Source organism: Zootoca vivipara, chromosome 14, assembly GCF_965207765.1.
Source record: "Zootoca vivipara chromosome 14, rZooViv2.hap1.1, whole genome shotgun sequence".
Lineage (NCBI taxonomy): Eukaryota > Metazoa > Chordata > Lepidosauria > Squamata > Lacertidae > Zootoca > Zootoca vivipara.
The window spans coordinates 24,525,836-24,542,626 of NC_142597.1; the positions used below are offsets into that span (position 1 = coordinate 24,525,836).

Consider the following 16,791-nt stretch of genomic DNA (forward strand, 5'->3'; position numbering starts at 1 on the left):
TTGAAATCCTTGGCTTTCCATCCTGTCCTGCCCCTCCTGTGCTTTTATACAGTGTGTAGGAGTTGTTGGTGTAGTTTTTTTTAAAAAAATAGAAAGTGCAAGTTTGAACTGGCACATCCCCGTCTTCCAAATGTTATGGGAATTTATCCCTAAACTTTGATTTGCAAATGAATGGAAAGCAACTAAAAATCTGGCTTCAAGTAATGCATTCTCCTGTAACAATGGACTCTCATAGATGTGCCTTAATGGGCATCTGTTTGTCACTCGTAAATGTCACTGTTTTTATGTGACATGAGAAAATAATAATAATAATAATAATTAATAATTGATAATTAATAATAATATAATAACAATTTATTATTTGTACCCTGCCCATCTGGCTGAGTCTCCCCAGCCACTCTGGGTGGCTTCCAACTGAATATTAAAAACAGTACAGCATCAAACATTAAAAACTTCCCTAAGCAGGGCTGCCTTCAGTTGTCTTCTAGGCCCTCGGCGCTGGATCTCAGTGTCCGGGCTGAATGATGGGGGTGGAGACGCTCCTTCAGGTATACTGGACCGAGGCAGTTTAGGGCTTTAAAGGTCAGTACCAACACTTTGAATTGTGCTCGGAAACATACTGGGAGCCAGTGTAGATCTCTCAGGACTGATGTTATGTGGTCCCGGCGGCCACTCCCAGTCACTAGTCTAGCTGACGCATTCTAGATTAATTGCAGTTTCTGGGTCACCTTCAAAGGTAGCCCCATGTAGAGCGCATTGCAGTAGTCTGAGCGGGAGATAACCAGAGCATGCACCACTCTGGCGAGACAGTCCGCGGGCAGGTAGGGTCTCAGCCTGCATACCAGATGGAGCTGATAGACAGCCGCCCTGGACACAGAATTAACCTGTGCCTCCATGGACAGCTGTGAGTCCAAAATGACTCCCAGGCTGTGCACCTGGTCCTTCAGGGGCACAGTTACCCCATTCAGGACCAGGGAGTCCTCCACACCTGCCCACCTCCTGCCCCCCCAAAACAGTACCTCTATCTTGTCAGGATTCAACCTCAATCTTCATGGCTTTACAGTACTGAAATAAAGTACCAAAAATGCCCCCATTATATCAATGAGAGCCAAATTGCATGGGTTGCTGATGCAGTCAGCCTGGGGAACAGATCTTTTCTGGACTCTTTTCAGTTAGGTCTCCACCTTGGTAACAAGATCACAGTTGAATCTATACATATATAAAAAACGCTGTGGAAATGCTTTAATTTTTTAAAATATATATACAGTGGTACCTCGGGTTACAAACACTTCAGGTTACAAACGCTTCAGGTTTCAAACACTTCAGGTTACAAACCCAGAAATAGAAGAACTTTGCTTCAGGATGAGAACATAAATGCTCCGGCGGCGTGGCGGCAGCAGGAGGCCCCATTAGCTAAAGTGGTGCTTCAGGTTAAGAACAGTTTCAGGTTAAGAACGGACCTCTGGAACTAATTAAGTTCTTAACCAGAGGTACCACTGTATATGGAATTTGCCATTAGCTCACCAGCGCCATCTAGTGTCACATATGTATAATGCACTTAAAGGTAAAGGGACCCTTGACCATTAGGTCCAGTTGCGGATGACTCTGGGGTTGCAGCGCTCATCTCGCTTTACTGGCCAAGGGAGCCAGCGCACAACTTCCGGGTCATGTGGCCAGCATGACTAAGCCACTTCGGGCAAACCAGAGCAGCACACAGAAATACTGTTTGCGGGAGCGGTACCCTTTTATCTACTTGCACTGCATGCTTTCAAACTGCTAGGTTGACAGGAGCAGGGCCTGAGCAACGGGAGCTCATCGTCGCGGGGATTCGAACCGCCAACCTTCTGAGCAGCAAGCCCTAGGCTCTGTGATTTAACCCACAGCACCACCCCTGTCCCATAATGCCTTTAAAGCACTGTTAAAATGTTATATTTGCAGCTGTATAGCTGAGTCCCAGCATGGCAAAAGCTGCTTTGGCGCTGGGGTTCCCAATGCGGCACACTTAGATTTTGGTGCGTTCCAATCCTCTCAGCATCTCCCAATATTTTATTTTTAAACATTTACGGTTGGGGGCTTGTTTTCAGTGGGAGGTTGGTTTGTGCCTTTTTTTTGGTCTGTGTTTTGTTTTGGGGTGTGCGCAGGTATTTTTCCTGTTGTATGTGTGCAAAATCAGCAGATTTCCTTCTATTTGTGGGACCCCACAACGTTTCTTTTTTAGATTTCCAGATGTGACCCCAGGCTCAGAAAGGTCAGGGAGCCTTGCTCCAATGGACAATCTTTGTGAACATGACATATTTGGATGAATAGCTCCTATTCACAGCAGAGAGCAAAAGTTCAAACAAGGTGATGGCCACCCGGCTTCAAAGTTGGCAAAGAAATGGCTTTGTTTTACTATTTGACATCTGGCTCCTTTGCTGGATAATATCCTAACCTGCTCTGTACTGTTGCCCACTATGGGCCCCTTTGAAATTAAATGGTCTCTGGTACGTTCCCAAGAAATACTTATAAACAGAAACAGCACATTCTTGTGAAGGAACAAAAAGAGAGCACAGTACACAACCTTACCTGAGGATACTAGATCTTTCACATGGAAAAAATGCCTTATCTTCATCTGCTCAGATCAGATCAGAACAAGATACAGACTTGTTTCCACCAAAGCTAAATCAAAGCAGTATTGAAAACCGCAGTGCACGTTTACAGAGAGTTTAAATCACCCCCAACTGAACTTTAAAGCAGCCTAATTGCAAAGCAGGTTCTCCCCTTAAGGAGAGCATGGGTTGCGGAAGGGTTAACAAGACCTTCCCTGGTCAGTAGGGGCGGGTCGGTTTGGATGGCCACTGAGGGTTTGTTGCTGGGGAGAATGTTATGTTGCTAATTTTGATTGACAGCCACAGCCTTTAAAAGGGTGGAAGCAGGTTGCGCTTTCGCTTTTGGGTGCTTGCAAACGGATCTCCCGCCCTCCCTCCCTATATTTAGGGGTTGTTGTTTTTTTGTTGCGCTTGACGTTGCTGTGCCTCTCACGGGGTCGTCCGTATTCGGGGGCCTAGTAGGAATTTTGCCACCTGGCTGATTGGCTGGTGCCAGGTGGTTTTTGCCTACTACATAACAAACTGTCACAACTTGTAAGGTTGGCGGTTAGGCATTGGTTCGAATTGGATGGGGGAGGGGTAAGGATTTGGCTGGGCCTGCCCCTCAAAATTGCTGATGCCTTTAGGGGTATTCCGTTAAAGGAATCCTGGGGCTCCACATGTTTGTCCGTACCCCCGCAAGGGGCTAGGACCGCGCATGAGCCTCGGGGAGCACCTGGGGGGGAGAGGTCATAGGGCGTGGTGCCCTGCCCCAGCCTCTCTCAGAGGGTGCTTACCTATCCTGACATCCCCAGTATGCTGGGGAGTCAGATCTGTCCCAGGCGGGGGACAGATGGCATGGGAACCAATGCCTAAGCAACCACTCACATTCAGTTGTATTTAAATAAAGTTGTGGCCAGAATTAATGCCAAAAGTTGTGGCCAGAATTAATGCCAAAACCCAAAACTTAATTTCCATGTGATGTGTGAAATTATTTGGTGGGAAGTCTTGGTACCTTGGCACAATAAAATTTGTGTGTGAAGATGCCGAGGTGTCAAGCAGCATTTATTTTTGAGGGTGCAGGTAAACAAAATGTTCCAAGGAAGGGTCAGAGCAGGCATCCCCAAACTGCGGCCCTCCAGATGTTTTGGCCTACAACTCCCATGATCCCTAGCTAAGAGGACCAGGGGTCAGGGATGATGGGAATTGTAGTCCAATACATCTGGAGGGCCGAAGTTTGGGGATGCCTAGGTCAGAGTATTGTTTTGTGCAACCCCAATCTAAGCAACACATCCACTGTTCCTTTGTGACTGTATATTTCATCAGTGTAGCCCCTTAAGGCCCATGTCTGTATCAGAAATTAATTCCATGGCCATTCCTGGCTCACTTATGTTCTGTAATGTTATTGTGAGCCACTTGGGAGCTATGCCCCCCAAAGGGAGCATATATATTTATTTTAAAATAGGTAACAATCAACTTACATGCCTCTCCTTTCTCTGTTGTCATAAAAAATGGGGAAGTTTAGGCTACTATGAATTTATTTATAACAATAAGAGTGAGGGATCTGCAGCTTCTCTTATTAATGCAACTCCATTCCATATTCGTCTACTCTTAAAACATTGGAGATTGGAAACAACTCTCAAAAATAAGCCTTGGGGAATCCTGGTGCAGAATGGCTGTAGCATTGGCTGACTCACAAAATTGTTCCTACAACGGTCGAGGCAAAGAGAGAGAAACATAGTGGAGAATGCCTAAAAATTCACATTTGCACAAAGGAACAGAAAAAGGAATATGTGGGGACTCGGCTAGATTGGTAAAGAAAAAGCGATTTATATGTATTGTATATGCAATATAACACTGTGCCACCAGATGGTGCTGTGGAGTCCCATTTTTACCTACCGGATTTCCCTGTTTAAATACACGTGTTTAACTGAAACGCTTATTTGATGTGTCTAGATCCAGCCTTGGTTCAAGCGAGAGGCAGTGATTCAGCTTAAAGGCTTTAGTGAGACATCAGGAACAGATTGAGGGAAACAGGGAACAGGATCTGATTTATATACACTTCAGTCAGCCCCTGGCGACACCCACCTCACACCTGATTGGCTGTTTTGTGCCAAGGCAGCGAATCACAATGCAGGCTTCAGAATCCTGGCCTGCCTTGTTATGCGGACTCAAGCTCAGAGCAGGGGACACTCAGGAACATACATAACAGGTGCATTTCCACAAACTGGAACAGATTCCGATCTCAGATCCAACAAGAGATCATAATTTTCTGCTTTGTTTCGGAGAAGCAACGGGTGTCCTTGTTCTGCTGCCGTGAGGCGAATGATTCCTTAAGCCTACAGTGGAAAGAGACACAGTGGAAATCCCGTAAGCACCAATGCGTCTGTGAACAAGGCGGTGGAAGCAAATACTTCATGCAAATATGGACAATAACGTGAGATTTTGGTTAAGTTTGGTCTCCATATGTAAAACAAACCGTACATTCAGAGAATGGTCATTAAATATTTATTTATTTCATAACATTAATTTATACACCGCTTGAGGTGATACGCGTAACCCTTTTAAGTCTGGTTGTGATCATGTTAGGGGGGAAAGCAACTCATTATGCATTGAATATGTTTTAAGCTTATATCTCAACTCAGCAGTTCACTAGAGGCAACTTGCCGTGCCTGGCTGTTGTTCCCTGACGTCTGCCCTTGGACAATGAAAAGACTGGCAGTCCTCAGAGAAGGAGTTGCTAACTTTGAAATTCATATACTGTAGCTGGGTTCCAATAAGTAAACCAAATTGATTATGGATTCTGAAGGTGCTTGTTAATCTCACTTGGCTAAAGAAGTAATTCCACTTCTCCATATCTAATACATGCCATTTTTCCTGAATTGCAGGGGGCCCTCTCCAACTCTACAATTTTATGATTCTATGTTAGCCATCAAGACTCACAAAAAGTAATAAACTGGAGGTTTTCTTTAATAATTATGAGCTCACCTTCAGCAGCGGGAATATCCAAGGTTGCTTTTTTGTGGGTCTTTCTGGATTTTGCTCTTGGAGAGGGGACTTTGCGCTCTTGACAACTCTCTAGCTTAGCTTCAGGTAGGAGAAATATATAATTCACCAAAACAATTGTCAATAACAATTGGTTCAACAGTGCAACGGAAAAGCGAGATACAGGACCAGCAATGATCTAACTAAGGGAGCAGTCTTGTGCCCCCTGGGACAATGGCTGAGGGTCCTCCTGATGCTGCAGACCACCCTCTATGATGCCACCAGAAGTCTCCACAGAGCAGTGATGGAAAGCTCCCAAACCACTGCTATTCTGACACAGGTGGGGACAGGAACAGGGCTGCAGATCCACATAATTCAATAACCCCATAGCTGCCAAGTACCCCGTTTTCCCCGGGAAACCCCCATTTTTACTTACCTTTTCCCGGTGGTCCGCCGTATCACTTCGTCTCCCGTTTTTATCCGTTATTTCCTCCTGCCGGCGGCCATTTTTTTTCTTTCTGATTTGCTCTTCTATGGGCACCAAAAATGGCTGCCGCCGGCTTCAAAAGTCGCATCTACGCATGTCCAGAAGTGCATAGACGCGACTTCCGCTGTCGGCGGCGGCCATTTTTGGTGCCCATAGATGGGCAAAACGACACCGGAAGTTACGTCAACGCAACTTTCAGTGTCACACGGCTGCCGGTCCCGGATTCTGCAGTCTGGGACTTGGAAGGTAAGTAACCCTCCTTTCCTCCCAACACGCCCTTCAAGAGGTGCTTAAAGATCCTGGATTGGCTCTTTTTGTATTGTTTTGAGAAGTTAATAAATGTATATTATTCAAACCATTAATGCACACTTGAGATATGTATTTTTAGGCTCCAGCTCATTTTTGTTGTTTTAAAATATTGTGCAATGTTATGTTTTACTATGTTTCCATATTAATGCTGTGTTTTATTGCTGTAACCTGACCTTAGGGTGAAGAACCAGTAATCAACTGTAATCATCATCATCATGATCCAGGTGTCTCCCTGGCCAGGTAAGTATTAGCAGGTGGGCACCAGGTTGGGGAATGCTGATTGACTCGTCTTCAGATTTGGCTATGTGACCGCATCCCTGAGGTCAAAAGAAGCCCTCCCACTGCCTTCATTATCTTCATTTATACTTTATTAATTTTCTTTGTAAAAGTTCTCTTTGGGCATTAGCCGAACAAACAGTTCTTGGGCAATCTATTCTAAGGAGTGATTCAACATTCCTCTTGGGAATAAAATGCTTGCGTTCCATGAATGTTAGAATGATCACATCAAAAATGAAACTTGTAAGAGAAAGAAGCCTTCTCTTGTAAACAAGGGGTGGGGCACTTCTGGCCCGTGGGACAATCATGCCTGGCAGGAGTGGTCAATTTGGCCCGTGAGGCCATTTTTACCCAAACTACACCCATCTTGCCATCAAAACTGGTTTACTAGGGAGTAAGTACAGTGGTACCTCGACTTACGAAGGCGATCCGTTCCGCGGCGCTCTTCATAAGTCAAATCCTTCGGTTGTTGAATCGTCCGTTTTGCGCATCCGCGAAGCGCAATTTTGCGCTTCTGTGCAGGTGCAGAACGCGTGTGCAGATAAAAGACTTCTGGGTTTGCCGACTTTGTAAGTCGAAACCTTCGTAAGTCGAGTCATTCGGATGTCGAGGTACCACTGTATTCAAAAGCTTGAGGATTAAAGAAACTTAAAAGATAAACGTAAAATGTATACATAAAAGTTACACTCACCTGTTTTCCACTGAAATCAAAGGGGCATAAAGCACTACACCCCTTCTAGGTTGCATCTGAAGGTGGAAGATCCTTTGCCTGTCCTTTTACAAACCTAGTTCCCAGTTCTAAAGAGGCAAGCCACATTTCTGAATAGTTATTGTCCTACATTGAAAATGTGTATGTCTCTTTGGCATGCGAGGTGTATTTTTGTCCAGAGGCACTGATCCATCTTTGACAGGGCCAACTAGGCTCAGGGACAGACAAAGCTTAGCTTCTTTTACTGGCAAGTGCACACTGGCAAGTGTCCCTGGACCCTGATGGCAATTCTGGCTGACTACTGACATTTGAAGATGCTTCTCAAATTGCATAGATAAATGGAGGCATGTTCACCCACCTACCTAGGAACTTAGCATCAATGACAGACTCGTCTTTCAACAGAGGTGTAAATATTCTCTTGGAAGGCCTTTCACCTCCTGGAAAGGGCAAAGGAAAGGAACAATTATAGTGTGTGGTTAGGGGTAGGGATGGGATGTCCTGTTTAGCGCTCAGAATAAAGTGCAAGAGTTGAGCTAGCTGGCAAAGACTTCTGCATGAGACATGGCAGAACAGCTGCCAATCACAGCTGTGGCTAGTAGCATTGTAGTTCTCACTAAGCACGTTCTATTAGAAACAAAACTCATTTTCCGTGGGTTTTTACTCACAAGTAGGGCTGGTTGAAAAAAAATGATTTCCAGAAATTCTGACGTGAACTGACTTGATTTCCATCTTTTGGACTAAATTGTAGATGGGAACACTAGATTTCTCCAAATTTTGCAGTACTGTTCTTGGCTTAATAATAATAATAATAATAATAATAATAATAATAATAATAATAATATATCAAAAGGAGCTTTAAAATGTATATTTTGGGACAAAAACAGTTTAGAAACACGGACACTGAGATCCCATACATGCTGAAATACTTGTTTTCTAACAAAATACATAGTTAAATATATATTTAAATATGGTTTTTCATGCAGTTTTTTTCTTTATAAAACCACAGATACAAAGGAAATGGGGTGGAGTGGAATGAAAACATGCAAAGTTCACATGGAAGTGAAACAGACAGATCTGCCTATCCTTGCCTCTGAGTGACAGGCATAGGATTGGCTGTGAAGAACACTAGAATTAGCTATGCTCTGCTATCTGTGGACCCAAATGCAGAATTGTAAGCAATAGGTTATCAAGGAACTGCTCACATTCTTGCAAAGTGTTTCAGGGCCCACAGTGAAAGTACAGACCTTACAGGCAAAACTGTGCCTTTGTGCGCATATCCGTACACGGCACGCACAGTACGGATTCCAGTGTGCATAAATTATCATGAGAACTGGATCCAGACTTTCTTGGTTGTAGGTGCACATTGTGCAGTTGTACATGTGCAACCTAACATACCTGTCCACATGGGAGTCTAGATCTGGTGCAAGGGACCTACTTGTAACACCCAGGAGCACGTAGGCCTCACGTTCCCCCAGAAGCTCAGTTGCGGAGCGCTGCTTGTTCTGGAGTAAATTCTTCACCTGGCCGCTCTCATCTGCTAACTCTATATCGTCTGAAACACATGATTCAAGAGCTGGCAAGTGTTATTCATTCACATGCTATCCCTGGTTTTTTCTAACGTAAATTTTGAGCTTTCTGCATGTGTTCAATTTGTGTCAGGCCTTCTCTGAGGAATGTGCTTCTTAGCTTCTACACACCTTGGAGTCTTTAACAGAAAGGCAAACATGCTCAGAAGGAGGCTGGATGTCTGTGTCACAGCACTGAATGCTGTCTCAATTAGCCTCCACACTCCGGGATTTGACAAAGTCTCTGCTGGATCAAGGTGCTTACTATCAGTGAGTGTAACCCAGGCATCCCCAAACTGCGGCCCTCCAGATGTTTTGGCCTACAACTCCCATAATCCTTAGCTAACAGGACCAGTGGTCGGGGAAGATGGGAATTGTAGTCCAAAACATCTGGAGGGCCGAAGTTTGGGGATGCCTGGTGTAACCCACTCAAACATCTAAATGCATGGATACCACACTCCCCCCACACACATACAAAGTGCACAAAGGTTTTTAGCTACTGTACCTTCGTCCTCACAGCCACAGCGGCGTTTGATGCCTTCTAGGAGACGCTGGACTTCACAGTGAATGTTAAAAATGTCTGCCCTGTTTTCTAGAAAGTAAAAACAAAATGCAAAAATTGATTTCATTTTTTGGAAAAAAAAAACACCATTTATATGCCACCTTTCAGTAAAACATCTCCCAAAGTAGCTAACGATAATTAATTTAAAACATATGCAAGGATAAAACCAAGGGAAACAGCTGTTATTCATACGCTTGTAACCTCCAGGTTAGACTAATATAATGTGCCCTTGAAGATTGCAAGGAAACCATAGTTTAGCTGAAAATACAGCTTGTGGGGTTGCTAACTGGGGCTGATGGGAGCTGTAGTTCTGCAGCCCATGGAGGGCAAAGGTTCCCCACACCTGTTTCAAGACAACAAAAGCTCAAGGCCAGAAGGTCACTTACCACCATGAAGCACAGTTACAAACATGTCTGCTGAAAACCTGAAGGGGAAAAGAAGGGAAAGGGGGAAATGTGCCATGAGGTCAATATATAAAAGATTGCTTTTGTTTATGCTGATGAAGTCAACAAAGCATCTGACTCCTCAGCAAATGCCCAGGAATTGAGAGCATGGAGAGGGGAAAACATGCTGTTCTTCACATTGAATTCCCTAGAATTCTCCCTTCCTTCCTCTGGGGGCCACATACCAGCAACAGAAATGGCTACATTCATGCTCCACACACATCCTTTAGCAATTAGGCCTGAAAAACATCATTCCACATGGTCATTTTTCTTTTTGAAACAGATATATATCCTAGTTTTCCTTTGACACAAGGACTTGGAACTGGTTGCAACCATTTTAAATTCCATTTAAAAACTATGTAGCATTAGAATGTAGCAGGACAACCCACAAATGCCTGTTGACCCAAGCCATCACTGACCTTTCCGGATGATGCGACAATGGCAGGCTGCTATCAGTAGCCCTAATCCAAAACGCGATGGACTGACGTAGCTTGGGGAGCCAGGAAAACGCAGGATGGTCGGGTGCAAATTGCCACCTTTGTTCCTAAATTCCGTACCAGCCTTGTAAGTGAAAGTGATATTGCAGCTATCTTCCAAGCAGCCTGATACAACAGCACACATGTGTCTTTCTTGCCGAGTGCTGCTTGGGTTTGTTTCCGTCTCCATGGGTGACATGTTGCCCTAACAATGGCCCTGGTAAACAGCAGCAGAGCCAATGAAACTGTCTCTCTTTTCTACCAGTCGTGTAAATATTGCCTCATCCTCGAGCAAAGAACCTGCCTTAATGTACTTCTATGTGGATGAGGATCTCAGGAAATCTAGGATAAAGGAAGTGCTTGGTTATCTGAATAGATCTGAAATGAACATTAGCATACTCGCCAACATTTCTCGAATGAAAATTGAGATGTCCCATTCAATAATAATAGTGATAATAATTATTATTATTTATACCCCACCCATCTGACTGGGTTGCCCCAGCCACTCTGGGCAGCTTCCAACATACAGTGGTACCTTGGTTTATGAACTTAATCCGTTCCGGAAGTCCATTCTTAAACCAAAACCGTTCTTAAAACGAGGCGTGCTTTCCCTAATGAGGCCTCCCGCTGACGGTGCCCTTCCACTGTTAGGATTTAGTTCTTAGACCGAGGTACAGTTTGCAAACTGGGACACTACTTCGTTTTGCGGAGTTCATAAATCGAATTTTTCGTAAACAGGACTGTTCTGAAACTGAGGTACCACTGTATATAAAAACATAATAAAACATTAAACACTATTTACCTTCCCTATATGGCCTTCAAATGTATTCTAAAGGTTATATATACAGTTACAGTGGTACCTTGGTTCTCAAACACCTTGGTACTCAAACAACTTGGAACCCAAACACTGCAAACTCAGAAGTTAGAGTTCTGGTTTGCGAACTTTTTTCAGAAGCCGAGCATGCTCTGTTTTGAGTGCCACACTTCCGTTTTTAGTGTCTGTCTGTTTTTGCTATTTATTTTGCATTTTTGCAGCTTTTTTGTTTTGTTTTTGTGACAGTGTGGAACCCACTTCAGCTACTTATTGATTGTGTGACTGCAGTACATTGTTTATTGCTTTCATTTTATGGATCAATAGTCTCATTAGATAGTAAAATTCATACTAAATTGCTGTTTTAGGGGTTGTTTTTAAAAGTCTGGAATGGATTAATCCATTGTGCATTACTTTCTATGGGAAAGTGTGCCTTGGTTTTTGGAACGCTTTGGTTTTGGAAAGGACTTCCAGAACAGATTAAGTTTGAGAACCAAGGTACCACTGTACTTACCTCCTTGGCTCGGAGGTTGCATAACTCCATACTGTTCAGCATTTCTCCAATGAAAATAGGAACATCTTAGGTGACATGTTGCCCTAACAATGGACCTGGTAACCCTCCAACATCTTGCCGATGAAAATAGGGATGTTCTAAGGAAAGAGAGACATTCTGGGATCAAATCAGGGACCAGGACGGCTTCTGTAAATCTGAGACTGTCTCTGGAAAATAGAGACACTTGGAGGGTCTTCATTAAAGCACGGGGAACCCACCCAAGCAGACTCACCCAATTAAAGTACAGGGCGTGGATACCCTGTTATGCTACTTCAGGAATCATGTTTCTCAAACATAAAGTGTGTTAGGCCCTCTTAGTTGTACCGTAGCAGGAGGCACTGAGGCTGCATCCAGACAGCAATTTATTCTGTTTTCATTTATTTCCTTACCTGATAATTTCCAAATTTCATGTGATCTCTTATACAACATACTTCTGGAAAAATCTAGCAGAAGTTTAGCACTCATTTCCATAGTATTTCCTTCCAGAGAAAGAGAAGAAAAAAACTGTCTGCAACTCTGTTAACCCAGAAAATCTCGGGAGTTTTTTTCTGTTGCAATTTCACTTGACCAAATTCTGGGAGGTATTCCAGCATACAGTTCTTTTCCCGCCATTGAAAATTTAGTGTGACAAGGCAGTATAGCGATAAAAAAAGCCACAGTTCCACAACACAATGGGTAATGCAGTGTAAAAGGAATGAACATTAGAATTTGGGATAGAATCTGATGAACTAGCATTATAATCAGGCAAAGTAACACAATAATCCCCACATCTGAATGCTCTCCAAGTAGTGTCTCCTTTGTCGAGTGGTTCGGCTGTTATAGATGCTCATAGTGACTATTTGTGATATTTGTTACAGGATCAAACAGAATTTATTTTCCCACTGGGAACATGAAGCATGAGGCGCAACCACAATCCTGATTCCTCTCACATTTTGAATATTTACATGATGATTTTCAGGTAACAAACATTTCTTAAATGTGGCATTATTATATTTGCATTTTTATCTCCCATGAAAATTAACATTTTTGCTTAACTTTAAAACATAATGCACATATTCTTCAACTGCATCCATCAGATTAGCAGTTATGGATTCTGCAACCTTTCCGATTTCCACCTAACTCTTTGTGTATCAGATTAATTCAGAACTGTCATTTTGTGATACTGTAAACAAAACTGCCATTTCTCAAACTTCCTCTCTGTGTGCACACATTCCATACATACCTTCTCTTTCATGCAAAGTCATCTTAAGCCAGAACTAACCACCTTTCCTTCTGTTCATTTTTGACACCTGCAATGACCAAACCTTGTTTTTGGCTTCCCTTCTCCTTTGAAAAAGTTATTGCCTATATTCATTTGAAACTGGCAAGGACAAAGAAAATTGTGTGCACATAGGATTATAACTCTAACTTCACAATACTCACATGATATAGCTCACAACACATCAGTGATGCACATCCATTGGGCACTTAAAATTTCCTTCCCAGATACTAATTAGAAAGGAAGGAGCAGTAGTAGGCAAACTGGTGAACTTCTGAAAGTTACAACAAAAGTTGAGAAATCCCCTCACTGCCATTGAAAGCCTCATCTCTCTGATCCCAAATATGTTAAAAAGAGAAATGATTAGGAGACCCCAGATTGTAATCCACATGCCCTAAAACCATTTGGTGCCCAAAACAGTTGTCTCAAATTTGCTACTTGGATTCACTCGTACTGCAATACTTTAGGTCCCAAGAGAGTTAGGTATTTAAGTAAAGTGTTGATCACTTCAGCAAGAAATAAACACAGCCAACCAAACACTCCTTGCTTGTGCAGAGTTTTGGCCAGTCTCCTCTCAGCTGCTGAGCTGGCCACCACGATGGATTTTCAGACAATGAGCCAGTTCCAATTCAACGTCTTTGATTCTCTGCGCAATGAGACTTCTCTTGATTTCCAGCAGCACACTTTGGTCTCTCTTGGCAGCCCAAGATTCAAGATGTTCCGAGAAGTGCTGTGCTTTCTCCTCAGGGAGACAACTTGAAGACTGTATAATGGGTGGGGAAAGAGGGAAGTGGGAAAAAGGCGGAAAAAAGCCACTGAGTTATCCTGAAGCAATTACTGGAATAGTGGTTGAGGCAAGATGCTGTAAACCAGGAGGTCTGGGTTCTTATTACTCTGGTGCTACTAAAAAAGAGCAAACCAGACGGTGTGGCCTCCTTCCTCCAGTTCTGATGACTTGCAAAGCACTTGCATCAAGTTTGTGGCTGAAGAGTGTTCAATGAAGGCAAGCCAACCTTCAACCAACTGGATGCCCTTCAGATGTTTTGGATATGCTGGCTGGAGGCTGATGGCAGTGGTAGTCCAAAACTTCTGCAGGGGAACATCTGGTGGGGAAGGTTGATGTATAAACAGATTATCTAGTAGATGTTGGGTGAGGAACTTCATCATAGAATGAGTGAGATCTATCTACCCAGCCTCACTCTCTTGGGCACTAACTTACAACTTCCTGGTTTTTGTCTACCACACGCCCCAGAGTGTTTCAAGAAAAGTTTCTTTGCATTGCCATTTTTAGCACTGTAGATGTAGAGATCCATGCAGCAAGCACACATGCCACATGATGTGTGTGAAATGAGTCTGAGAGAGGGATGAGAAATTACTATTCCCTAGTTCATTCCTAGTCTTAAACCCAATGCCCAGCCTTATGGGGCTGTTGTGTAGGTGTTGGGTTGTTGAGCATTCTGCATACAAGGAGCACTGTCTAGGCATATTCATCTGCATTTAAAATATGGTTATAGTCATTTGCATCACTGCCCCCGCAATGAAATTGTGGTATGCACATACTGCAAATGAAGGTGACTCCTCTTGTGCTCTGAGTTCACGGTCCAGATGTTCCTCTTCTTCTTGAATTGTTAAGGCCTGCACTGTCAGCTGGAAGAAGTCCTCATTCAAGCCATCCAGCATCTCCTCCAGCTCTTCAATCTTCACCTGGAAAATGGAAACCATTAAGAAGGAGGACGGGGCCAAATGCAAGTGAGGACACAGCTGCTCTTGGAACAGTTGTGTACAGAGAATTTCATCACTTGCAGAAGGTCATTTCTTACTGCTAAAAACGCAAGAGTAGGCCTTATTGAACAAGACACAAGAGCCCTGCCTTCTAATGCACTTGGGCATGCCACACAGATGCCCAAATTGCACATCATTGGTAGATCCATGGATGGGACTGACCTATGCTTCCCTCCCCGCATCATGTCTCTTTGATAACATGTTGGTGTTGTTTGTTAAAGCACAATGCTGTGTCATTGCAATAGCCTTCTCCTCTCCTCAGTGAGTGACAATCTATGAAACAGACTGAGAGTGGAGGAACAAGAAGGTGGGTGGGCAACTGGATCTGACCAGCAGGCTGGATCCTGACTTCCCCCAACACCATGGGCTGTTTCCATTCAACGGTCACATCTGCCCATGAGTCAACAACCTATTTCACCATTATGCCAGGGTGAAGCGTTTTCCTTTGCCTTAATGATCTGAAATCAAACCATGCAGGCAAAAAGAGGTTCCATGGGGCCTCTGGTTGGCTGATAGGTGGCTCCTGCAAAACCCACTTTTGCAGGGAGCCTTTGCCTGCCCTCCACCTGATGAGATCAGTGTAGTGTGGGTGGGCATGGCTTGGGAAAACAGCAAACCAGAACCACTGCTAGGCTTTATTAGGCCTGTAGACAGCTTTCACAGGTACACAACAGAGACATGGGCCAGTGCCACCCATGTATCTCCCTTAATAGGTATTCTGGGGTCCAGAGCCTTCCAGTCTTTGAATAACAGCTCATCTAGAACCAGGGGTCATTTTGGCCATCCTTTTACCTTTCGACAAGCCCATTATTGTTTTGCTCAGAATGGCCAAGCGCCAGTTATCGTATAAATAACCCCTTCCCACCCTATTTGCATAATATAGGGAAAGGAGGGGGGTGTATGAAAAGGCAGCCACCAGAAAACAACACATTTCCATAAAAAGGTTCTTCACATCATAGCAAGACAGACTCTTCTAGAAGGGGAGGGGTCTTCTCCCACTGGTGGATGGTGGACAAGCCTGATTTACATGGCCCCACATATAGGAGGTGCAATGGGACAACTCATACTCACTTCCATTGTAGAAAAATGATATTGGCATGGCAGACATAAACAAGTCTCGCAAGGGGATGAACTAGATGACCCTTGGGACCCCTCCCCACCCTACAATTCTATTATTCTAAGTTGCAGGAGGTTAAGAGCCAAGTTGATTTAAGGTCAAGTGAGCTACCTGAAGGTCAGAGGAATCTCCTGCCCAAGTCTTCCTCTCACTGCTGTGTGCTCTTTCCTCAAGTTTCCCTGAAGTTTCCATTATATTTTGAAGCTCTGCTTGCAGCAGGAAACTTCTGTAATCTTGCAATCTGAGACACACAGGAAGAGGGGAAAAAAAAGGAAAGTAGGATTTTCTGTGTGTTGCACCTGCCTGCATCCAGAGGGCTAGCATTAAGCTCTCTGTCCATGCTTTGAAATGAAGGAAGGAGGAGAGAAAAGAATTGACCTGGTTAGAGAGTCCTCCTGGAGCAAGGCATCCATTAGGTTCCCAATATCACCTATTGTAGCTCATCCCTTTATCAGAGGGAAGAACCACATGACGGAGAGGGTTATATTAAACCAGTGCTGTACTCCCAGACCAAATTGAGTTAGGGGTGGAATGCAACTGCTACTAATTCATTCAAAAATGGAGAGATTCTACACTTGCTACTACATCAGAGCTATTTGCTGGATGGGCCTGTTTAGAATCTAGGTTGCCTGAAATGGCTGCTTTGCTTCAGAAGGTTATTGAGCCATTGCAGACATCCTGGTGGCCTAAATCAATCACTGAGGCAGTGATTGAAGATTCAGGGCAGATTTTTTTTTTAAAGCACTTCGCACACACAGTCCATAGTTAAACTATGGAACTTGCTCCCATAAGAAGCAGTGATGGCCACCGGCAAAACAGGCTTGAACAAATTCATGGAGAAGACCATCCATGGCTACTAGCCATGATGGTTGGATACATTAATGCATCTGA

The 16,791-nt window shown here is 43.8% G+C and overlaps 2 protein-coding genes across 3 annotated transcripts in view; both read right to left on the bottom strand.

The window, feature by feature from the left end:
- The window catches only part of LOC118097013 (uncharacterized protein CXorf65 homolog), a 14,681-nt gene extending 3,960 nt beyond the window's left edge, over positions 1 to 10,721 (bottom strand). Inside the window, exons 1-7 of one of the 2 annotated variants that reach the window (XR_015947135.1) lie at positions 10,323 to 10,721; positions 9,847 to 9,884; positions 9,404 to 9,490; positions 8,769 to 8,885; positions 7,696 to 7,770; positions 5,556 to 5,654; positions 4,656 to 4,906 (exon numbers count right to left, since the gene is read on the bottom strand). Coding sequence is in view for 1 of the 2 variants with exons in the window: in XM_035139551.3 (XP_034995442.3) it covers positions 4,830 to 4,906; positions 5,556 to 5,654; positions 7,696 to 7,770; positions 8,769 to 8,885; positions 9,404 to 9,490; positions 9,847 to 9,871 (480 nt within the window). In the remaining variant the exon portion in view is untranslated. Of the gene's footprint in view, positions 1 to 4,554; positions 4,907 to 5,555; positions 5,655 to 7,695; positions 7,771 to 8,768; positions 8,886 to 9,403; positions 9,491 to 9,846; positions 9,885 to 10,322 lie in introns of those variants that run through there. The other variant, XM_035139551.3, reaches the window with a different exon arrangement.
- A 1,869-nt stretch (positions 10,722 to 12,590) lies between these two features.
- LOC118097274 (uncharacterized) overlaps positions 12,591 to 16,791 on the bottom strand; it is a 148,925-nt gene continuing 144,724 nt past the window's right edge. The window contains exons 85-87 of the mRNA XM_088658187.1: positions 16,012 to 16,141; positions 14,562 to 14,705; positions 12,591 to 13,764 (exon numbers count right to left, since the gene is read on the bottom strand). Of these exons, the coding sequence (XP_088514313.1) occupies positions 13,576 to 13,764; positions 14,562 to 14,705; positions 16,012 to 16,141 (463 nt within the window). The 3' untranslated portion in view covers positions 12,591 to 13,575. The remainder of the gene's footprint in view (positions 13,765 to 14,561; positions 14,706 to 16,011; positions 16,142 to 16,791) is intronic.